The sequence below is a fragment of the Herpailurus yagouaroundi genome, unplaced genomic scaffold (genome assembly GCF_014898765.1).
Source record: "Herpailurus yagouaroundi ecotype Mexico unplaced genomic scaffold, PumYag 100, whole genome shotgun sequence".
Classification (NCBI taxonomy): domain Eukaryota; kingdom Metazoa; phylum Chordata; class Mammalia; order Carnivora; family Felidae; genus Herpailurus; species Herpailurus yagouaroundi.
Window position 1 is genome coordinate 7,892,858 of NW_024412391.1, and position 23,868 is coordinate 7,916,725.

Below are 23,868 nucleotides of genomic sequence, written 5' to 3' on the forward strand. Positions count from 1 at the left end.
GAGTCTTGGCTGGGTGCTCTTGTCTGTCCTGTCTGCCTGGCATCAGGCCTAGCCTTTGACACCTTCAGGCAGCCTGCCCACCTTCCTCCATGGTCCTCCTGGACCAAGGTAACTTTTGTAGATCCTGTGGGAAGGAAGTGGCATTGAGATATGTCTGAAAAGCCTGCATACAATTTTAGAAAGTTTTAATTTTTTTCAAGTGTCAAATTAGCCATGCCTCGTTGTTAATATTTTGACAGATGAGTTAAAAATGTACAGAGGACATCCAGTAAGAAATGTCTCCCTCACACCTCTTTTTTCTAGCACCCAGATCCCTTCCAGAAGCAGTCATTATTACCAGTTCCTTGACTATCCTTCCATGAAGATTTTATATGTACACAAGTATATATGTCTGATCAGTTTCCTTCTGACGTAGGTGCACTGTACACACTGTTTTGTATCTTTTCCCACTTAACTAGACATTTAATTTTTTGGAATATATTCTTGTGGTTCAAACTTCAAAAGAAAACAACACAAGTCTTTCCTCATAACTTTGTCCCTGGCTACCAACTTCCCCTCTGCAAGGAATAATATGTGTATGTATATGTATTTAGAGAATTTCTCATTTTTCTTTTCTACCTTTTTACCCAAGTAGAGGCGTTCTGCACCTTTTTGTGTATCATTCTACCTAATAACATATACCTTGGAAGTAGGTCTGTATCAGAGTGCAAAGAGATTGCTGCTGCTTTTCTTTCCAGTGTGCCTTTCCTCGGTGGGGATGTACCAGAATTTCATATAGGATATTGAAAAGTAACAAAAGTGTCAGGTGCATTGCAGGTGAGGGGCTGGCATGAGCCAAGGTGAGGCAGGCAGAATGTGCTAGGAGTGACAGAGGTCCCAGGGTGCACAGGGAAGATGTAGGGGGAGCACCTGGCTTGAAACTGTAGACCTGGGCCATTTTGTATGTTTTGGCAGGGGCAGGGCAGTGTATATAAATACCTTCAGGGGTGATGTGGGGATGTGTCGAGGTGGTGAGTATGTTAGCAGCCAGAAGATCAAAGCAGGCTGGAACCACACTGCTGACCTGCCTGTGGTCAGATGCGTCGGGGTTTGGATGGGTTTCTAATAGAGATGAATCTGGTTCAGTTTTTAGTGTGACTGCTACCTGTCCACATGCTACATGTATAGTGATAATATACATGGGTGATCACACTGCCTCCCGCAGTCTGATTGACCTTTTCATGGTCAGCTTCTTTGCTCATGAGATGAAATTCAAATGTAATGTTACCTGCCAACATACGTATTTTTAAAAATTGATATAACGCCCTATTAAAAGGGGAGATGTAAAACGGAAGTGCGTATAATAAAATACACAGTATTTCAGTATTTAGATGCTCAGGTATGACTGCACTAAAAATAATGCCCCCACAGATCTCCAAAATGTTCCCAGGTCAGTGGGCATTACCACCCCCATTGAGAACCATGGGCCTGGGTCATGCTATGTATTGCCAAGTGTCTTACTTCTTAATATTTTTATTTTAGATAAGTGCAATAAAGTTCATTTCCATTTGCCATATCGATGGCAGTTCTTGGACAGAGGCAAATGGAAGGATTTGGACAAAATGGAGCTTATTGAAGAGGCATATAGCAATCCCAGAAAAGACAGGTATGAAATACATTACTGGTGTCTGCTTTCTGACTGGGCTTTTGTGTGCAGTGTGGGAAGTTTAGACACAACAGAGTTTAGGTTTGATCACACACACACACCCCCCAATAAACAGCTTGGGCTGGAAATTGGAAGTTACTGTTCAAACTGTGGATTGGTGCCTTTATCTCCTTCAGGGAGGAGCTATGGGGAAAGGAACTGGTGGTACCAGATAAGTTTTGAATTACTTGCTGCTGGGATTGATTGTGTACATATATCCACATGGATTAATGCAGAAAAGTGAGAAGCAGTCATTTGTGAAATTTTAGCCTTTGCATGTAAAGTCATGCAGCTGAACTGCTGTTTACTATTCAGCCTTTAACTTTTTAATTTTTCTGTGTGTGTCCCAGTATTTTCACTTAGTTGATTCAGAATGGGGAAGTCCGGGGAGCCTTATTTTCAAATACTTCACCATATCTTGGATTGAACTTGCTAAAATATGTTGCCATGAAGAGAATTTAAGCCCACTCTTTTTAAGGTGGAAAAAATAAATTTGTGCTAAGGGTGCAATTGTGTGCAGATTGCTGCTGGGGAAGTATGTGGAACAAATGGTTCCCCTTGGGAAGATGCATTGGCTGACTCTTCCCCTCTCTCTGTTTTTCTGAGGCAGAATTTACACATAGGGAAGTGCACAGATATTAATCGTGTAGTTCAGTGAGTCTTGATGAATGCATGCGCTCATGTAACACTCTCATCCAAATAGAGATCATTTTCATCGCCGTAGAAAGTCCCCTCCTGTCCCCTTCCCATCCGTGCCCACCCCCAGGCCACCATTGTTTGGACATCTGTCACCACAGGTTAGTCTTGCCTGTTCTTGAACCCTGTCTGAATGGAGCATACGCTCTACCACCACGTCTGGTGTCTTTCTCTCAGTGCTTTGTGCTTGAGTCTCTGCTTGTCTCCTGGTGCGCGTGCGAGCGGGCTTCTGTAGGCCTGACGTTTGGGGATGAGTTCTGGGAGGTAGGCTGGCTCCCTCTTCAGCTCTGCCCGGTGGCGCTAAATGGTCGTGCCACTTTCCACACCCGTTCGGTCTGTGGTGACCGTGTCCCCAGCGTTTGGTATTGTTTGCATCTGAACGTTTCGCAGCCTGGGGATTTAAAGTGGCACACGTGGCATCTGCGTTTGCAGGTCTCTGGGTCCTAATGAGGTAATGTGTCTCTTCACCTGTTTCTTGGCCACTTGAGCTTCCTCTGCTGTGAAATGTCTGTTCTTGTAGTTTGGCTGTTTTGTTGAAGGGGAAGGTTGTGTGTTCAGTTATTTATTTAGTTTTAGGAATTCTTTAAATTTCTGGATATTAAATGTGCGTTGAAGATAAACTCTTCCTGTCAGCTTATGGTATATTTTAATATAGATAAGTATTTATCCGTCTTTTCCTTTACGGCTTATACTTTTTGAGTCATAAGAAATCTTTACCTATCCCAGGACTGTAAGGAAATTTTTCTTTAAAAAATCTTAACGTTTTAAGGACTGTTTAATCTTTACCCTGCAGGTGGTGAAATATGGGTCCAGTTTCATTCTTACGCAGATGAATCACCGGTTTTGGCAAAACTACTTTTTAAAAATATATTTAATTAAAAATATATAAAATTGTGGTAATATATACGTAACATAAAATTTGCCATCTTAACCATTTATTTTTATTTATGTTATGTTATGTTATTTATTTATTTATTTAAAGAACACGGGAGGGGCAGAGAGAGAGAGAATCTTAAGCAGGCTTCACACCTTCAGCGCAGAGCCCAATGCGGGGCTCAGTCTCACAAACCTTGAGACCACGACCAGAGCCAAAGTCAGATGCGTAACCAACTGAGCCACCCACGCACCCCTTTATTTTTATTTATTTTTTATTTTTCTTATTCTTTTCATTATTTTTATTCTTATTTTTGAGAGAGAAGTGGGGAGAGGGAAAGAGAGAATCCTAAGTAGGCTCCACATGTAGTGCAGAGCCCGGCATGGGGCCGTATCCCGTGACCCCAGGGTCATGACCTGAGCTAAAACCAAGAGTAAAACACTCAACTGACTGAGCCACCCAGGTGCCCCATCTTAACCATTTTTAAGTGTAGGTTCAGTGGCATGCGTTGCATTCACATTGTTGTACAGCCATTCCCATCATCCATTTCTAGCAGTTATTTTTAAACCCATCAAAACTGAGCCCAATTTGGCAGTGTTAACACATTTTATAGCTTATTTTCAGGCTGGTGTGCCAAATATCACTTGTTTAAGTAGGCCAGCTCTGCACCTGTTTCTAAGTGCCACCTGTGTCAGGCACTGGATCAGCGAATACACCCACTGGTCCTCTCTTGTCGTTCACTGGTCGGTCTGTCTCTGCTTCAGTGACACACTGTCTTGACCTAGTGGAGCTTTAAGTGTTGGCATTTGGTAAGGCAAATCCCTGTCTTCTCTTTCTTTGAATTGCCAGGGCTCTTGGTCTTTTGCTCCTCTTCAGAAATTAAAAAAAAGTTTTTTTACATTTAAATAAATGTAAATTTTTGAGAGACAGAGAACAATTGGGAAAGGGCAGAGAGAGGAGACACAGAATCCGAAGCAGGGTCCAGGCTCTGAATTGTCTGCACACAGCCCAGCGCGGAGCTCGAGCTCAAAAACCGTGAGATCTTGACCTGAGCCGAAGTCGGATGCTTAACTGTCTGAGCCACCCAGGCGCCCCTAGAAACTTTTAAATGTCATTGGTTTTCACAAAAATCTCTGTTGTGATTTTTGAAATTAATATTGCATTGACTTGGCGTTTCTGGGGAACTGACACCATAATGATGCTGAGATTTTTCTATTCATATAAATGATAGCATGTGCTTATTTAAATCTTTTAAAATATCTTTCAGTGGTTTTTATAACTTCTCTATTAGGGTCTTGGATATCATTTGTTAGAGATTTAATTTTTTTTTCCAGTTGTGCTGAGATGCAATTGACTTTCAACACTAGAAGTTTAAGGTGTGAGGCATAATGACTTGACATATGTGTATATTGCAAAATGATTATCTGGATAAGTTAACATCCATCACTTCATATAGTTACTAAACAATTTTTTTCCTTACAATGAGAACTTTGAGTTTATTCTCCTACCAACTTTTAAATGTACCGTATAGCATTAACTGTAGTCGTCATGTTATATGTTACATCCCCAGTAAAAAAAAAAATTTTTCTCTGTGCTGATGTATAGAAATGCAATTGACTTTTGTCACCTGTTGTATCTGCAACTTTACTAAGGTATCTGAACTCAGAGGACTCTCTTGGTAATGTTTGAATTATCTGTATAGTTATCTATATATTCTAGATATCTATCTAGACATTAATATTTGTGAATAGCATTTTAATTTCATCCTTTTTGTTCCCCCCTCTACCCCCTCTGTCCCTTTCTCTCCCACTCCCTCTCTCTCCCTCTCTCTTCTCTCTTCCTCTCTCTCTCCCCTCCCTTGCCCCCACAGACACACACATACTCAACTCACACACAATGCTGAATTTGGATGGCCAGTACTTAAGATATTTGCATTCATATTTGAGTAAGATTGGTCTATAATTTTTTCATATTGTCTTGATCTGGTTGTTATCTTAAGTGTCTACCCTCATGAAGATGAGATTGGGATGGTTATCTTTTCTGTTTTCTGAAAAAATTTATGTAAAGTTAGAATAATTTTTTTCCTGAATGACTATGTGTCTATAAGAGTATCTAGGCCTAATGTTTAATTTGGGGGAAGATTTTAAACTGCTAACCAGTCAGGTTTTCTATTTTTCTTGAGTCAATTTTGGTAAACTTAATGATTTTTCCAGGAGTTTGTTCATTTTATTTATTGCTAAACTAATTGTCATACACTTGCTTATAATACCTCTTTTAGTGTCTATGACATTTTTAATTTTTACCTTTTATATTTCCAATATCCTCCTTTTTTTTCTTATCAATCTTGCAGAGATTTATTGATTTAATTAAAAAATTTTTTTATAAGAACCAACTTGTACTCCCCTCCCCCCACTTGGAAACATTTTTTCCCCCTGAGGTACGTGTCACATTGATGTTCACGTCTACCAGCTGAGCATCTAGAAGACCACAGGTAGCACCTGAGTGTTCGCTTGACTGGTGGAATTTTCAGTTTACCTCTCACTTCCTTTGCAGGATCCTCTGTGCCGAGTCAGCCAGCAACTTTCACTTTGATTGTCTAGACTTTGACTCCATGATGTTTGGTGCTGCCCCAGCCCGACGCCTCTCCACAGCCTCCTCGGTTACTAAACCTCCACACTTCATCCTCACCACTGACTGGGTTTGGTACTGGACTGATGAGTTTGGTTCTTGGCAGGAGTATGGAAGACAAGTAAGTGTCATGGAAAGAGGACAGGTGTTTTCTCCTGAGGGCCCCCGATGGAGGAGCCATTTCAGACATGAGCACGAGGATTGTTCTGGGGAGTCCTTGATAGAGACAAAGAGCCCCAAATCCTCCCGTGACTCACTTGCTTGGGGAGAATTATGATAAAACTAGGTAGTTGGGAGTTCTTCTGTATGATTAGGTATCTGTTGGCCTCATGAGAACATGGCCTAGTGTAAATTATAGCGAGAGGACATTTCTTCATTGGTTTTGTTACATGGGATAGAAAGATGCCTCCCTTAACTGTTGAACAGATAGCTCCAAAGCAAGTGTCTGTGTGTATAGGAGACTTGTGTAGCTGCAGAATAAACTTTAAGGCCCTTTGAAACTAGCTTCTGACTTCTCTGTAGCAGCAACTTCATAGAACGTGGGCAAGTGTAAGAAAATTGATTTATTTCAGGTATTGGTTTGGAATCTGGATCTGATAACTGTTGCTGTCAATTATTTGAAGATGTTCATGGCTGGATCACATTAAAGGGAACCCTCTGGGCACCTGTAGAGGTACAAGTATAGGGAGGTCACCATTTCTATAGGAACAGCTTTCCGAAATGAAAATTGGGATATGTGGTCTGATAGACATTTGTACTCTTCTGTGTTTTATAAGGCTGTATTAAAGCTTTAGTTTCTTATTTTGGCTTACACCTAGGGTATCTTTTTCTCTGGGAACCCTGTAATGAGAGCTCCATGAGAGCAGGGAGTTCTGTCTCTCTTTTGCCACACATGTGCCCTGTGTGGAAGACTCTGCCTGTACCCTGCAAGTTCTCAGGTCATAGATGTTGGTGGGTTGAAGGACAGAGTAATTGCTGCCCCACGGCCACTGCTGAGTTGGACATGGTCACTCTCAGCAGTGGCCTTGCTTTAGCCCTCATACACTTCTCCATTTCTTGCAGTGCCAGCCTTTCCTCATCGGCTATTCTGTCTGCCCTCTTTCCCACCCATCTCCCTCTCCTTCCTTGCCATGCAGATATGTTCAGGGAGGCTCCCCAACATTGCTCTCGGTTTGGTCGGGAGCAGGAGGGGAGAGGCCATGCCTGGTATCGAGGAGGGGGATAGAATGAGGGGCTGGTTATGTTCCATGAATGGAACTTCTCTGGTGACCTGATGAAGGAACTCATGGCAGGTGAAAAGCACTTAGCAAATGTGACTACCTCTCACGTTTTTGTTTTGTGGTGTGTCCCCCTTCTCAGGGAGCTGAATGAGATGACATGAGACCCTAAGGGCATCCCATGAAAAAGTGGGATTCCCTAGGTGACTTGGCAAACTGCATTATCACAACTTTAGGAAGTGGGGGCCTTCTTCCTCCAAACAACCCCCACTCAGGGCTTTACCTTTTTTTTCTCTATGCTGCTCTTCATTTACTCTGTATAGTCAGAGTGTATAACTTCACTTAGAACATTGAGAATCTCTGGGAATTACCTGTATTTGGGTATCATAGATGTGCTACGTGATGGTGGGGCGCAGATGCACATGTGTGAATTCAGTGGTTATTGGTTGTGCGGTCTCATTTGGTACCGTTGGCTGAATCGCCTCATAGGGTGACCTGTCAACTCCAGCTCTTCTTTCCCGTACACTTCTGGTGTCATCCTGTATTTGGATTTCTTTCTTAGTTTTCTGCTAATTGCCAGTTTAGGACCATTTTCTTTTGATTCAGAAAGCTAGGTTCTTTTCTTCCCAAGCTCAGGAGGTACAGCCAAATTTCAGTCCAAATTACCTCCACCCTATATTAATTTCCTAAGGCTTCCATGACAAAATACCACAAGCTGGGTGGCTTAGAACAGCAGTGACTTACTGTGTCACAGCTGGATGCTGGAAATCGAAATCAAGGTGTCAGCAGGGCCATGTTCCCTTTAAAGCTTGTAGGGAGTCATATTTGCCTCCTCCTAGCTTCTGGCGGCTTCCCTGGTCTGTAGGTTCTTCAGTCTAGTCTCTGCTTTGTCATCATGTGGCCGTTCTCTTATAAGGACATAGGTTATGTGGATTAGGGGCCCACCCTACTCCAGTATGATCTCATCTTAACTAACTACATCTGCAGTGACTCTGTTTCCAAATAAAGTCAAGTTTTGAGGTACTAGAGTTAAGACTTCAGCATATCTTTTACAGCAAAGGAGGTGGCATAGTGCAATCCATAACCTAATCTTGTGGATAAAGATGTTACTGTCCAGGCCCACTGAATTTTCCTGCGTTAAACTCAATGTCCCTGAGGTGTTGGGCTCCAGGATGCTTTACCCTGACCTGTATCCTTTTTGGATCATTCTCAACAAGCTGCTCATGTTGATAGACCTTTTGAGTTAGCACCCTTTCCTGTGATCTGCTTTGCCTTGATCTAAAACCTCTACAGCTGCTCTCACCCTTTTGGGCCTGAACAACCCATTCATCTCTACATGGAAGTAAAGACCCCTGTTCGTTCCTTCATTTTCCAGGATCTAACTTGTGTTCCTGTTACGTGTTCATCTAGCCACTTTTCATGGAGCGCTGGCAGGACGTGGGACCTTGCCAGACACAGCCCTTACTGTGCCATAGAAGCTGGCAAACGGCCATGGGCCCAGGTGCCAAATCTTGTGGCATTTGCAGCCTTTGCCCGCTCCCTCCTCACCCTCCTGTCTCATTCCTCCTCAGTCTCCTTCATGGGCTTCTTCTTTCCACCCTCCTTCATGAATGTTGGGGTGTCCCAGGGTCCGGCCCACACCTCCATTCTTCTGACATTAGTGGCTACCTTAAGTGGTCTCTCCACGTCTGTCTGCAGACCAGATTCTTTGAACTTGAGACTGATGTATCTAGATACACTCCTAATATTTCTGTGGCACCTTTACTTTTTGTTCCAGGCACTGTGCTAAGTGCTTTGCAGGCCTTATTTTAATTATTTTCCTAGTCCTTTGAGGATGGGATGGCACTGTGGAATCGTGATAGGAGTATGATTTAAGTTTTCTTCCTGTTCTGTTGAGATAGTGGAGGTTCAGAGAGGTTAAAATAACTTGTCACAGTTATGAAGGAGCCAAAATTCAAGCTTGGTCCATCCCCAAATTTTAGATAGCTTGGAGGTAGTTGGATAGAAGTTGTGGGATCAAAATGGATGATTGAAAGCAGAAGAGCTTCTCCAAGGGCCCAGAAAAAGAAAACAGGAAGACTAAGCTCTGACTGCAGGGTGGTGGGTACAAGAATGGGCAGAGAAGAGGCAGCCATGCTCAGGCCATCCCTTCATGCGGATTGGAGAATTCAGCGTTGGTGTTCACCTTCCCTTGAATGGAGGTGTCATCCGTTAGGAGTGAATGCTGTGTCTTATTTTGCTGCCATCCTGGTTATCTTGGTATGGTTAGCCAGGATCTGCATTTACTCCCTTTCATTTTCTGGGCAGCTTTTGGAGGCATTTGTGCTGGCTTCTATTCTGTGCCTTCCTCTCCTGCCGCACCCCTACTCCCTGGCTCTTCTCTTCCGGCTCCCCTGCCTCCCGCATGACACGAATATGCACCATGGTCATGCCTGCAGTGTGGTGTGGGTAGCACCCGGCAGCTTTCCTCATCATTGTAGGTTCTTGGCTTCACCAGGCGTCTGGCTTTTCCCTTGTAGGGCATGGAGCACCCCGTGACCACCGTCTGCAGCAGCGATTTGGAGAAGGCCTACCTGGCATACTGTGCACCTGGGTCTGATGCCCAGGCAGCCATTCTGAAGTTCCAGGCTGGAAAGCACAACTATGAGTTAGATTTCAAAGGTACTTCCTGACCCGCTGCCCCCACCCAGCAGGGCTTGGCCATCTTTTGGCTCTGCCTTCTCCACCTGCACCCTGGAAAAGGTCCATGTGCACACTGAGGGGCAGGAGAGAAAAGGAAAGGGTGGTAAGGGTGGTCCCTGCTCCAGAAGTGCTGCACATCTGGAATGGGAGACAGATCTGTAAACAGATGATGCCAACCCAGTGGGATGGAAGAGAAGTTGCCTGGGGAGGGGGTGGTGAGAGAGGACCCCGAGATGGAGACAGGGGCCCGAAGTGTGGAGGGATGGGGGTGGTCTGCATGCGTGCCGTGGTGGTGGGCCTGTAGGCCATGGACGACGAGTCCCTCTGGTCTAAGGGTTAACTTGAGTCCCTGATTCCTGTCATAGCAGTTCTGCTGTGTCCTCCCTCGAATGGCAGCTCCATGTCGTTGTCTCCGTAGGCACCTGTGGCTTAGGTGGGCTGCAGATTAAACACATGCTAGATGCACACTTTCATTAAAAGTTGCTGGGAAGCAGATTATCCTGTGCTCCAGATGTTCTGACACTGGGCTTTAAGTGACTTGTCCTGGTTGCCTTTGCAGACAGACAGAAACAGGCCAGATACTCTTTGGCCAGTTCATGTAGTGACTGATTTTGGAGAATTCCTTTGTTTAAATTTTAGTTTTTTTCTGTAGCTTCTCTGAAGACGTTTTCTCTTGGATTTATTAGTCCAGCTGTGTTTAACTCAGTTTTGCCTTACATTTGTTTATTTTTTATTTATTTTTTAAATGTTTTATTATTTATTTTTGAGAGAGAAACAGAGTGCGAGTGGGGGAGGGGCAGACAGAGAGGGAGACACAGACTCCAAAGCAGGCTCAGGCTCTGAGCTGTCAGCACAGAGCCCGATGCGGGGCTCGAACCCACAAACTGTGAGATCTTGACCTGAGCCGCAGTCAGATGCTTAACTGACTGAGCCACTCAAGTGCCCCAACATTTGTTTTTTTTTAATGTTTATTTTTGAGAGGGAGAGAGTGCAAGCTGGGGAGAGGCGGAGAGAGAGGACAGAATCTGAGGCAGGCTCTGCACTGTCAGCAGGGAGCCTGACATGGGGCTCCAGCCCACAGACCGCGAGATCATGCCCTGTGCTTAACTGACTGAGACACCCAGGCACCCCTTGCATTACTCACATTTTAAGCTCTGAATCCTTCTGAATGTTCAGTCCTTTTAAGGGGAATAACTGGGCCTTCATTTAAATATGGTTTACTGTTTTCTCTATTTTTATGGACCTTCTTCTGGATAAAGGGCAGCAAAGTGTGTCTGGTGAATTATCCTAAAATCACTTTACCTGCCTGCTGTTAGCCAGTTGTTTTTCTTGTGGTTGTGGGGCTTATCCTCTTGCTTAAGGTAGAATCGCTGCCCCCTCGACTTGCCCTTACAGAGAGCTTAAAAGTTTCTTCTGCTCTGCGATGAGAACTGCTTACCAGCCTTCAGTCTCTGCTGGAGAACACCAGCCGTACATCAGGTGGTTTGCAGTCCACGGTCTGATAGGTACAAATACACTAAAGGGGACAGCGAGCTCCATGAGGATCAGATCTATATGGCTAGCACCCATCTGACTGCTGCTGGCAACTGTTCTTAAGTATCTGGAAAATATCAAAACCAGAAATGTCAGATGCAACCTTGATCATTCTCACCCTGGGCCACAGCCCCAGAGGACGTAACAGAAAATCAGGGTAAGGGTGGGAAAGAGCACACGAATGCAGTTTTCTGCAAACTGCAGGAAGAAGCGAGTTCACCCCAGACTGACCCAGGCTCATGTGAGTAAGGAGAATTACTTTTGTTGATGGTGGAGAACAGCAGCCACAGAAGTAGTTTGAGATGAGTTAGCTTCCCGTCTCACTGCCTCACTGAGAGGTGTAGTGAAAGCAAGTCTCGGACCCAAATCTGCCAGACACATTTATGAACTAAGTATTATTAGGAAACAAGTACATTTAAGAAACACACACAATAGGTGAAATGATTTGTACTGTAGGATTGAGGGAGGAGGAGGAAGCCTTAGGGAGGTGGTGGGGGAAGACTCAGTATTGTCATTTTAGGGACTCTTGTTATAAGTGCTGCTCAAGGCCACTGCCAGGGCCAAGATTCCAGAGGCAGAATTCTGACAACTGTTAGCTGGCAACAGATGGGTAGAATCCCAAAGGTCAGGCTTGTGTAGGGACTCAGCCTATGTATCCCTGGTAACGTAAGTTAGAGAAAATGTCTTATTTTTCCCTGTCCACGGGAGGGTTGGGAGTGGGTCTGACATATATTTAGCCAGTCCGCATATCTTGAATCATTTCACTAGTGAAAGCCCATTTCAGATTTATCATGATGTCAGTCAACAGGCCAATAAAAACCCATGTAAGTGTGCTAATTATTGATGGGGAGTTGAGTGGTGGACAACAATGGGGGCAGTGGTAGCCATGTCTGGATTATGGGTTCTTGATTAGAATGTGGGGGACCCCCAAGGAGTGCCTGCTCTTGACGACCTCCTGGGCTACAGCATGAGGGACACACATCTAGGTGATAACGCAGCATAGGTTCAAATGCTGTAATGTAAGTTACAGACATCTACAAGTTAGTATTAAGTGTTTTTTAAATGAAAAAAAGTTGTTTTTGTACTCCAGGTTCAGAAAGTAAGACTTGACAGGGTTTTCCTGGTGGGTAAGGACATGGAATCTAGCTCATAGGCATTTGTGATTTTTCAACTTGAGGGTCAGTGTCGTCCTCCCCCACCCCCGTCCGCCGCCAACCCTCAGGATTACCCTGAGGGTTTTGGGGTGGGCATGGGGCAAGAATTTTGTTTATTAAAGATGGTACAGGTTTAAAAGGTTTAATACTGCTATGGAATCAGTTTAGTCAAATTAAGAAAAAAAGTCATAAGAGTAAAATTATTATATTAACTAAGTCCCACTGGCTTAAGATGTAGTAATTTAGTCTCAGGCTGGGCTGAAGCTTTTTTATATCCAAGCTGGGAAAAACTGCTAAGCAAAATAATAGTTTAAACAAGATTGGAAGGAACAATTTAAAAGTAGTCTTGTATAATTGTTATGTCAATTACTCATCATTCATGTGTTCATTAAACCCAGTCTCCTAAGGATACCTATTTTCTTTATGGATATTTGAAATGTGAAAATTGCTTTATTTCTTAGCAGACTGATCCTATACTACACATTTGGATTAGTTTTCCAGCCCATTTAGTTGTGTTTATAAAACCTTGCTGTCCTGTGTGCGTATATACATTTGGTGTTTTTTTTTTTTTCAGCCTTTGTTCAGAAAAACCTGGTCTATGGCACGGTCAGAAGGGTTTGCCGGAGACCCAAATACGTGTCTCCCCAGGAGGTGAAGGTGAAGCAAACCTGGTAGGTGGCATGTGTGTCAGTTGGGGTACGCTGTGCTGCGTGTACAGAAAACCTACTCAGACCAGCCAGCGCAGTGAGAGGGTTGTTGGCTTCCATAACCGAAAGCGCCCACACTCCCGTCTCTGCCTAGCTCTCCTCCAAGTACCTTTTTTCTTAAAAAAAAAATTTTTTTAATGTTTGTTTATTTTGAGACCGAGAGAGACAGAGCATGAATGGGGGTGGGTCAGAGAGAGGGAGACAGAATCTGAAACAGGCTCCAGGCTCTGAGCTGTCAGCACAGAGCCCGACACAGGACTAGAACTCCTGGACCGTGAGATCATGACCTGAGCCGAAGTCGGATGCTTAACCGACTGAGCCACCCAGGCGCCCCTCCTCCACGTGCCTTTGTACTTTCCTTCACTGAATGCCAGAGTGCTGGTATTAATATCAGTGTTCTATAAAAGGTCTGAGAGTTCATGAATCTGAAAAATCAGGGTACACCTAGCACATTTCAGATAGAGAAATATTAGCATGTATTACAAGAGTATAAAATATAATGCAGGTTTATAGAGAGGTGAACGTTAGAGTATTATACTAATTACCAGATTAACTTTTATTTATTTTTAATGTTTATTTTTGAGAGAGCGAGAGAGCATGAGCAGGGGAGGGGCAGAGAGAGAAGGAGACCCAGAATCCGAGGCAGGCTTCAGGCTCTGAGTCGTCAGCACAGAGCCTGATGCAGGGCTCAAACTCACAAAACAGTGAGATCACGACCTGAGCTGAAATCAACGCTTAACCAACTGAGCCACCCAGATCAGTTAATTTTTAATAAAGCATTAAAGTGACAAAGCAAACACAACATATGTTTTAAGTGTGCCAGTAATGTTACTGAGTCATAAAGGTACTCTTGTGCAGATTTTTCCAGAAACCAAAAAAGTTCTTGATTTTAGACTGATTTGAGAGAATGGTTAAGAAATAGTAATAATATCACTCCTAATATTTTCTCTCTGTTTCTATCTTCATGTAACTTTCTTTTGTTATAACTTGGAAGGGATCTTTTCAGTAGCTCTTTGGGTTTTTTGTCTTTAGTCCCAGAGTTTTTTTTATTGATAGTGAGCTATGGTTTTTGCTTGTGATAAAAGCACATTGCTCTTTGTTCTCCATTTGCATCATGAATGAATGGCAGTTCTGATGCCAAGTCACCTGTAGCAATTTGACTCCTGGCATCCATATTCCACTACTTGGGAAATGTTTTGAACCAGAGAATTATCTTTGTAGGTAGGAGATTGGTGGTACACAATTATAAGGCTGTTAGTTGTGATCAGTCTAGACTCGAACCTGGCTCATCAGGTTTTATTTTCAGTTGACTAGTTGAATTCTAAACTTGAGTATTTTAAAATGTTAAAGTAATAGAAAACTAATGGAATTAGATCACTAAAAATCAATGTATTTCAGGACTTGAATCTCATGGGATACCAAAAAACCAAAAACGGATCCTGAAGGCACTAACAGGCCAGCTTCATCCTCAGAGTGGGTTCCCTTACAGCTGCCAGAAGCCATTAGGGTAGCGCCCTGCCTTGTAAGCATTTCAGAGCAGGAGAAGGCCCTTCTGCGGCTGATGGGGGTATATTTATGAGCTTTGCTCTGATCAGACTTCCTCTGAACCACTAGTTTTAGGCTTGGTGCAGATGTGCCAGGATTGGAGCTGGGGAAGGGGTCCTTTCTCTCCGATCCACGCAGCCACATGATGGGGGAGAGGAGCCTGGCTGGCAAGAGATACTATAGTACCAGTTACATTCGGGTGTGTCACGGCTTAAGCTGAGACTTCAGCCAGTGTTGTTAGCCGTTTCATGGAGAACTGGTAGTTTCTCTGTTGGCTCTTCTAGGTCTCACAGATGGACTTCAGTGGTTGTATTTGTGGAGCATGGTCATTTAGAGGAGAGTTTGGTACAGGATAGAGGGGAAAGGTATTAGTAGTTCAAGCAAAAGGTACACTCAGTGGTCCGTATCCTGCCTGCTGTTATCTCCAGTGTTTCCGTAATGAGGACCTGTTTGTATAAGTTTTTGGTTTATCTTTATTATCTTTTTTTTTTTTTTTTTTTGCAAAAATAAACAAATGCATATACAGTATTTTCTGGTTTTTCTTGTGCTAAGGGTAACATTCTAAATGTATTGTTTGTTCTGTACCTTTTCTTTTCCACTTAAAAATAATTATTTCCTTTCTTTTTTTTTTTTTTAATTTTTTTTTTAATTTTTTTTTTTTAATTTATATATGAAATTTATTGTCAAATTGGTTTCCATACAACACCCAGTGCTCATCCCAAAAGGTGCCCTCCTCAATACCCATCACCCACCCTCCCCTCCCTCCCACCCCCCATCAACCCTCAGTTTGCTCTCAGTTCTCAACAGTCTCTTATGCTTTGGCTCTCTCCCACTCTAACCTCTTTTTTTTTTTTTTTTTTTTCCTTCCCCTCCCCCATGGGTTCCTGTTAAGAGTCTCAGGATCCACATAAGAGTGAAACCATATGGTATCTGTCTTTCTCTGTATGGCTTATTTCACTTAGCATCACACTCTCCAGTTCCATCCACGTTGCTACAAAAGGCCATATTTCATTTTTTCTCATTGCCACGTAGTATTCCATAGTGTATATAAACCACAATTTCTTTATCCATTCATCAGTTGATGGACATTTAGGGACACAGGAGTACTGATGCATAGGGGCACTTGTACCCCAATGTTCATAATTATTTCCTTTCAACGTCAGAAGACGTTAAAGTCTTCTGAAATCTGTTGTTGCCTTCGTGGCTCTCCATCACCTGTATATACCCTTGTTTATTTAATCTGTTCCTTTTAGAGGTTTATTTTGCATTGTTTTAGATTTTTTACTGTCACAAGTGTAACGGCACAATGGATGATCTGGTGTATGTGCTGTTTCATATTCATGGAGGTTAAAGCCCTAGAAGGTAAATGCAGGTTTCTCTTGATGGGGTTGGACCATTATGCACTTGCCCCAGGATGCTTGAGGTGCCTGTTTGCCTCACATCAAGCTCTTGGACTTTTGCTGTTCTCGTGGGTGGCAAAGGGTATATCAGTGTATTTTAATTTGCTTTCTCTTACGAGTGAGGTTTAATATTTTTTCCTAACCTGTAACAGCCATTTGCCTTTTTCTGTGGATGGTTTGTCTTTTTGTCCAATTTTCTGTCAGACTTTTGGTATATTTCGTAAATATTAAGAGCCTTTTATCTTTTGGAGAGCTCACTCGGTTTCTTCTTTTAAATTTTTAAAAATATTTATATTTGAGAGAGGGAGAGAATATGAGTCAGGGAGGGGCGGAAAGATAGAGACAGAATCCAAAGCAGGCTTCAGGCTCCGAGCTTTGAGCTGTCAGCACAGAGCCTGATGCGGGACTCAAAAACTCAGGAGCAGTGAGATACGACATGAGCTGAAGTCAGACGCCTACCTGACTGGGCCACCCAGGTGCCCCATCACTCAGTTTCTTATACAAATTGCAAACCTTTTTTCTTGGTTTGTTATTTGCCAGCTTTGTTTATGAAATATTTTACCATGCAGAAATGTTTATTTTTTATTTTTTAGTGAAATTTACCAATGTCTTCTGTGTATTGCTTCTGGATTTAGAGTTCAGTTAACTGTGGCTGCTTCTACTTCTGAAAGTTTATTTTTGATTCTTTCCCTATCCAGAGACTACCTTAGATACGGTTTGGAAAAAATCTGTCTCCTTTCTGAGACTGGATGTCTTTTATTGTCACTGTAATGTTGTTTTCATGGGGCCACAAACACACCACACATCAGAAATAATAGTGATCATTTTGGTTAAATTCAAACTGAGATGTGACTCGATTTAGGATCTCTCTGCTGCATAAGCTAAGAGTCAGTGTCCATGCAGTGAAGTTTGTGGCTCTTCCTGCTAACCCATGTGACAGTAGCCAGATGTTGTAACTCTAGAAAGCAAGTCTGCTTGGGCCTCTGTGGCAGATTGGGACTATTAGAGTAGGTCGCTTTCAGAAACAACTTCTTGGGGCACCTGGGTGGCTCAGTCAGTTAAGCGTTTGACTCTTGATTTCAGCTCAGGTCATGATCTCACAGTTCATGAGTTTGAGCTTTGCATCGGGTGCTATGCTCATAGCGTGGAGCCTGCTTGGGATTCTCTTTCTGTCTTTCTCTGCTCCTCCCCCTCTTGATCATGCATGCTCAGAGATCTCTCAATCTCAAAATAAATAAATAAAAAGAGATACAACTTCTCTGTTTATGTGAATGACAGGGTCACAGAATATGATCTCCACATTCCACAGTTATAATACAACAGTTTAACGTAAAGTTCGAAATGGCATTTATACATCAGCTATCTGGTTTAGTTCCTTACTGTCCTTATATCCTCCATAAAAATGTTTTATTCATGTGATTGGGTCTTATTTTATCTTTTCTTGCCTCCTTGTGGATATTTTTTGTCATTTTGTTTTTTTCCCCTTCTAGTTTGGAAGAGTTATACATTGTATAACTATTTTTTTTGGCCACCTTAGAAATTATAATAAGTGTTCTTAGGTATGAGTCAAGTCTGTATCTTTGTGCTTGTATTAACTAATATAAGGGCTTTCATATACCTGATTCCATTATCTTCCTCTGTTTTTTAACTTTGAGGTACTGTTATTTTCTAGTATGAATGTTTCATTAGATTTACTCACATTTTACCACTTTGTAATTTCAAATTGTCTTAGATGAGTCTGTTGGAAAATTCTGTGTTTTTGTTTGCCTGAGTACATCTTTATTTTGCCCTCAATCTTCAAAGATAGTTTCACTGGCTGTAGAATTTTGGGGTGTGGTCATTTTCTCCTGGAATGCCGAAGAGGTCACTCCACTGTCCTCTGGTTTCCATTGCTGTCTTTGTGAAATCAGCAGTTGGTCTAACTGGAGTTTCTTTCCCAGAATCCCTCGTTTTCCTCTGCTTTGCAGATTTCGTTGGTCTTGCTGTCGTGCACTGTCACCTTGGTGAGGCTGGGCATGTGCTTTTATTACCCTGTTGGAGATTCTTGGGGCTTCTTAGACCTATGTGTCAGCGAGTCTCCTTTGTTCTCTTTGAGATTGCCTCCATCCTTTCCTGTCTCCTCTCTTTTTCGAGGTTCGGTTAGGTTCCAACCAGATTCTGGCCTTCTCTCTCTCTCCCTCTTCTCTGGTCCCAGCTTCTTCCCCACATCTTCCACCTCCTCGTTGTGGGGCCACATTCTGAATTACCACTTAGCATCTCATTCAGCTCACTCTTTTCTTCCCTTCTCAGGTGGTCTCCCCTGCTCATAAGCCTGTCCTTCAGACTTCTAGCAAGGAGTGTATCTTTCGTATTTAAAAGTTCCTCCTAATTCTTTTTTAAATCTTCATCCTTTTATAGTTTAGCTCCTTACATAGGTTTTTAAAGTTTGTCTTTTATTTCTTTAAACATAGAAAGAATAATTGTTTTATAATCTGCCTCCTGATTTCAGCATCTTTGGTCTTCATGGTCTGTTTCTGGCTGATTCTTGCTCATGGGACCTTGGTTAGTTATTTTTAAACTGTGCTGTTTTCCTAGGAAAGTTATTTGTGGGAGTTCCTTGAGGCTTAGGATGAAGGTACATGTCTTATGCCAGTGGAAACAGAAGGATTATCTTTTGTAGGAAGAACAGACCATTCTGAAAAGGAGTCAGAAAAATTTGGAATTATAGCTTCACAGTCCCTGTTCCTAGACCCTTTGTGTGATGTGTCTTTTTTTTTTTTTTTAAGTTTTTTGTGGGGTGGGGGGAGCCATGTGTCTTTTAGAACTCCATCTTTCTTTGTCTTTTTTGGAAGATCCTATGGTGCTGGTGTTATGTGAGACCTGTAATTAAACTTGCTAATATTGCAGCAGTAAAAATTAAGCATAGTTGGGGCACCTGGGTGACTCATTCAGTTAAGTGTCTGACTCTTGATAGCTGCTCAGGTCATGATCTCATGGTTTGTGGGATCGATCCTCAAGTCGGGCTCTGCACTGTGACAACATGGAACCTGCTTGGGATTTTCTCTCTCCCTCTCTCTCTGCCCTCCCCTACTTGTGTGCTGTCTTTCTCTTTCTCTCTCAAGAAAACATTAAAAAAAAAAAAAGCATAGTCAATTTAAGTAGGGTATATACAGACCATAAGTAGCCTCTTAGCAGTTTCAACCAAATTTCTACTGCCAAATTGGTTTTGACATAGATTTTATGTTTTTAAAAATGTTTTTGTATGCCAGTTACACCTAATTGAGGCTGCTTGGAAAAAGTTGCAGAGCTCTTTGAATGTTAAAATGATGAGAGTTTAGGCTGCTCTAATCAGTTATTCTCTGCCTTTCATACAAGAGTTGGGATACAGGTGAGAAATGGATCCCTTGTGCCTTATCATTTGCGTTTTGGCCACATGGGCAAAGTAGAGTGCTCCCACATGGTGGATAGTGTGTGTTTAGGTGCTTCCTTACCTTCTACCTGCTTTCACAAAATGATATTTGTTTACATTTTGTAGCAGTGTCAAGTTTCAAGGCCCAAAGAGCATCCCAGACCATTGGGACCCCTCGGCCCTGCCAGACCCTGGCTTCAAGGTATGGGACTTGCACTTTTTTGGTCCGTGGAGGAGGGCGTTCTGTGACCTAGTGAGTGAACTGACTCCACCACTGAGGAAGCTATGAGGCCAGGCCGGGGCAGGAAGGGAGAGTTCTGTCGGGTTTTGTTATTTTCAGGTATAGGGGATTTTAAGCCTGGATGACCACCAAGAAGGTGGTTGTGGCCCCGAGGGGAGAGGATGTATTGTGGATGGAGCATGATGACTTAGAAATTTCTGGGAAGGGCAGAAATAAGGGGCTTAATGGCTGCTCGGCCAATACGTATTAGTTTTACAAAGCAAGAAAACAAAACCAGGGGAGGACTTAAGTATGATGAGGGACGCGGAGAGGGGGAGTTGCTGTTGAAAGGTGCCGGATGTTCGAAGACCAGGAATAGCGACTCACCTGGCTCATGTAGTGCCTGCCAGCGAATAGGAGCTACACTGAGTTCTGTGGAGTGCTCATGCCATCGTCCAACTGCCTTGTGTACGTGTGGCCCTCAGACTGCCCTCTGCTGCTGGCTTCCTGCAGAGCACTGCAGACCAGCTCTCTGCCCTGAGAGGACTCCTCTTGAGTTGGACAGAGCACAGAGACCCCAGCAGCGCGCGCGCACACACACACACACACACACACACACACACACACACACACACACGTGTAAAGGGCTGGGCGAGTTTGAACAGCAGCACTCAGCACCGCAGGACGAGGTGTCTGTACCGAGGGGAGCAGGGAAGATGTCACTGGGTCCACACCTAAATGATGGCTGGTGCTTGTACAGGCAGAGGTAGGGGCAGAGCGTACAGGTTGATGGAAACTTCTTAGGGAGAGAGCCTGGGTCAGGATAGAGGGCGTGTGTAGGTGTTGGGAAGCAGGAGCGACATCTGGGCCGTGCTGTGGAGTGCTTGGTTGTGGGGCTGAGTTGCAGGCTGTGACAGGTATGGGAGCCCTTGACGGTCTGGTCTGGAAGGGGCAGGCTGGTTCCACACTCAGGGGAGAGGAGTTTGGTGTCCTCCCTGGGGTGCGACCAGGGAAACCAGAATCAGAATTTCTGTTGTAGGAGCCCATGGACATTCAGACGGCACTCAGGGTAAGGGTAGGGCATGCTACAGAGGGATTTCTCACAGGTCCCCAAATGGGCTATCACTGGGCCGTCACTGGGCCAAGCCTCGCAGAGCCAGGCTGGTTAGGTGCAGGCTTCAGGTGTGGGAATTTGTGGATGGTCGCTGTGTAAGTGTCAGCTGCCCTTGGTTAGGAATCTCCTGGCCCATAGGGAGTACTGTTCCTCAGAGCAAGACACTAGGGGAGAGGTGGACTCAGCTGGGAGGACGCAGCAGCCAGGCACCATCCCTGCAAGTCTCACTGTGCTCCTGAGTTGATGTGCGTCTGTCTGCCAGCCTGAGAGCTCCTGATGCGTTGCTGCCCATAAGCCTGAACCTGCTTTAACAGGGTTGGCCCCCCTCTCTCCCAGATGTGTGCACTCCACATTTTTGATACCAGTTCTGGTCTTGGAGGCTATATAGTCTGCCCTGTGTGGGTACAGAGGAGGAAAAGGGATGTCCTGGGGACACCAGGGTGGTGCTGACGTAAGCATCACCTGCCTGTCCTTCAGGAGGGTTTCACAGTGGACAAAAGAGAAGTGACCACAACTTGCATACATCTCACGCCTGGAGACACTACACCTCTTGGCAAAGGGAGGGTGGTGATCACTATCTGGGCTTGTTGGCAGTTCTGGTGTTTTATGAGCAACCTTGAGAAGGGATTGATGTATATCCTCTGCTTTGATGATAACAGAGAAAAAAATATTTGCTCCCTGCAGAAGATTGCCCTCAGTTCTGCATCGGATGAGTATCAGAAGGTCTGGAACCTCTTTAACCGCACACTGCCTTTCTACTTTGTTCAGAAGATCGAGCGAGTCCAAAATCTGGCCCTCTGGGAAGTCTACCAGTGGTGCGTTGGGGGCTCACTCTTGGTGGGCTGGTGACCGTCCCCTCTGATACATACACAGTAGCTAGCTGCTTGCCAAACATGTCCTAGGTTTTGGGGACAATCTGAGATGGCAGCCAGAGCTGTGTCCCCACTTTCCTCCCCGTCACACTATCCTTATAGCTCAGTGCTGGCACATCCCTCAATGCCGAGGGGACTGAAGCTGCCCTAGTGACAAGGCCAGTGCTTGCCTCTCTGCCTGAAGGTCAGCAGGACTGGTCAGTGGAAGCCACCCACACCTTGAGGAGTTAGAGAGATGCTGTCCTGACAGCCACACAATGGGGGTCTCATCTTTGTGCCCGAGGACTAGCATGTTCTTGGGCACCTAGGGACTTGGCTTTGTTGAGAGGAGATCTGCGGCAGGTCACTGTGGCAGGCCTGGGATCCTGCTGACCTGTCCCCAGAAAGGGGGTTGGAGCAGTGTCCTCTGTATTTGGGGCCCAGTGATGAAATCAGGGTAGCACACAGAGGGGGAATGGGGTGGCCCCCACTGACCAGCATCTTCCAGTTCCCCCAGCTGAGCTCCATGCAGAAGCAAGGTGCTGAAGAAGAAGTAGGTCTGCTTTCCAAGGACTGGTCTGCTTTGGGAGTTCAAGAAGCCGCTGGAGGCCTTTTCACTCCAGTCCCGCTGTTCACCTTCTTTCCCTGGTCCATGGCTGGTTTCACGGGCCTGGACTCCTGCTGATTATAATAAAATGTGTCTTCTTGGGTCGAGTGGCCTGTATTTGGCAACAAGCACCCTCTGCCTCCAACATACATTCCTCTCCCGTAATTGTAGGCAAAAAGGGCAGATGCAGAAGAGAAATGGAGGGAAGGTGGTAGATGAGAGGCAGCTGTTCCATGGCACCAGTGCCAGTTTCGTTGATGCCATCTGCCAGCAGAACTTTGACTGGAGGGTCTGTGGTCTTCATGGTACTTCTTACGGCAAAGGTAAGGGCGAAGGTGGCCCCACTGGCAGAACCTGGCTTTACCTCCCCCCCCCACCCCTGGGGCCCGGGGGCCATTTTAAAGCAAATTGATGGAGGGCATGGGAGAGCCAGGGTGAGTTGATGAGCTGGATCAAACTCAGTGAGGAATGGACCCAGCTGGTGGCACCCTTGTTCTTACTGTGTGCAGTCAGGAGCCTGACCCTAGGTTTGAGCAGCTGGGGTTTTGTGTCCCTGTGGAATGGAGGCTCTGGAAACGGTGAGTAAGAGTGGGGTGAGGAGAGCAGGTACCTTCCCAGCCCTGAGTCCGGCCCCAGACCATGCCCCCCAGTCGTTAGAATGGGAATCGGAACAGTTTGGATACGCTTGTGTGCGTGTCATGCCAGCTGTAACGGGAGTTCTTTGTTTTCTGGGTTATTTTAAAACTTTATTTGGAAATAATTTCGAAACTCACAGGGAAGTCTCAAGAATAATATTTTTATTTTTTATTTTTATTAAAATTTTTTGAATTTATTTTTGAGAGAAAGAGACAAAGCATGAGTTGGGGAGGGGTGGAGAGAGAGGGAGACACAGACAGAATCTGAAGCAGGCTCCAGGCTCTGAGCTGTCACCACAGAGCCCCATTTGGGGCTTGAACTCGTGAACTGTGAGATCAAGACCTGAGCTGAAGTTGGACATTCAACCGACTAGCCACACAGGTGCTCCAAGAATAATATTTTTAAAACTCCAGCATAAGTTCTACCTAGATTAATCAGCTTTAATACTTTGCCACGGTGGCTTTATCCTGACCCATGTGCAAGTAGGTGGCATATATGGTGCCATCTTTAACGTGACCACAACATGGCTGCTAGATTGAAGCATCTCCACAGTGTGATGCTGTAGTGAACAGCCCCTCTTCTGACCCCATCGCTTGTCCATCAGCCGTTCTTGGAGGTGGCAGCAGCTGTGGAGTCGGGATAGAGAAAGCCAGTGGCAGATGTATTTCCGATTGTGTGTGTGGTGGCCTCCAGTGCAGGCTCCTGTTTGACAGCTTCATAATTGTCTGCGTGGGACTCCTGGCATCCAGTGTCCCGTGCGGGGTCTTGTTCCCTTTCCACACCAACCCTGTGAGGCTGGTGTGACAGGCCCAGTTGAGAGCTGAGGAAGCTGAGATCTGGGGGTTAAGTAGTAGTTTGCCCAGGGACCTTTCAGATTTGAGGGACAGAGTCGGAATCTGATCTTTCTGTCTCCCAAGTTTGGAGACTCCTCT

At 44.5% G+C, this 23,868-nt stretch overlaps 1 protein-coding gene across 1 annotated transcript in view; it reads left to right on the forward strand.

The window, feature by feature from the left end:
* Window positions 1–23,868, forward strand: part of PARP12 (poly(ADP-ribose) polymerase family member 12) — a 38,896-nt gene that overhangs the window by 13,739 nt on the left and 1,289 nt on the right. The window contains exons 5-11 of the mRNA XM_040471798.1: window positions 1,522–1,645; window positions 5,808–6,003; window positions 9,619–9,760; window positions 13,043–13,139; window positions 19,635–19,710; window positions 21,527–21,657; window positions 22,472–22,623. Of these exons, the coding sequence (XP_040327732.1) occupies window positions 1,522–1,645; window positions 5,808–6,003; window positions 9,619–9,760; window positions 13,043–13,139; window positions 19,635–19,710; window positions 21,527–21,657; window positions 22,472–22,623 (918 nt within the window). The remainder of the gene's footprint in view (window positions 1–1,521; window positions 1,646–5,807; window positions 6,004–9,618; window positions 9,761–13,042; window positions 13,140–19,634; window positions 19,711–21,526; window positions 21,658–22,471; window positions 22,624–23,868) is intronic.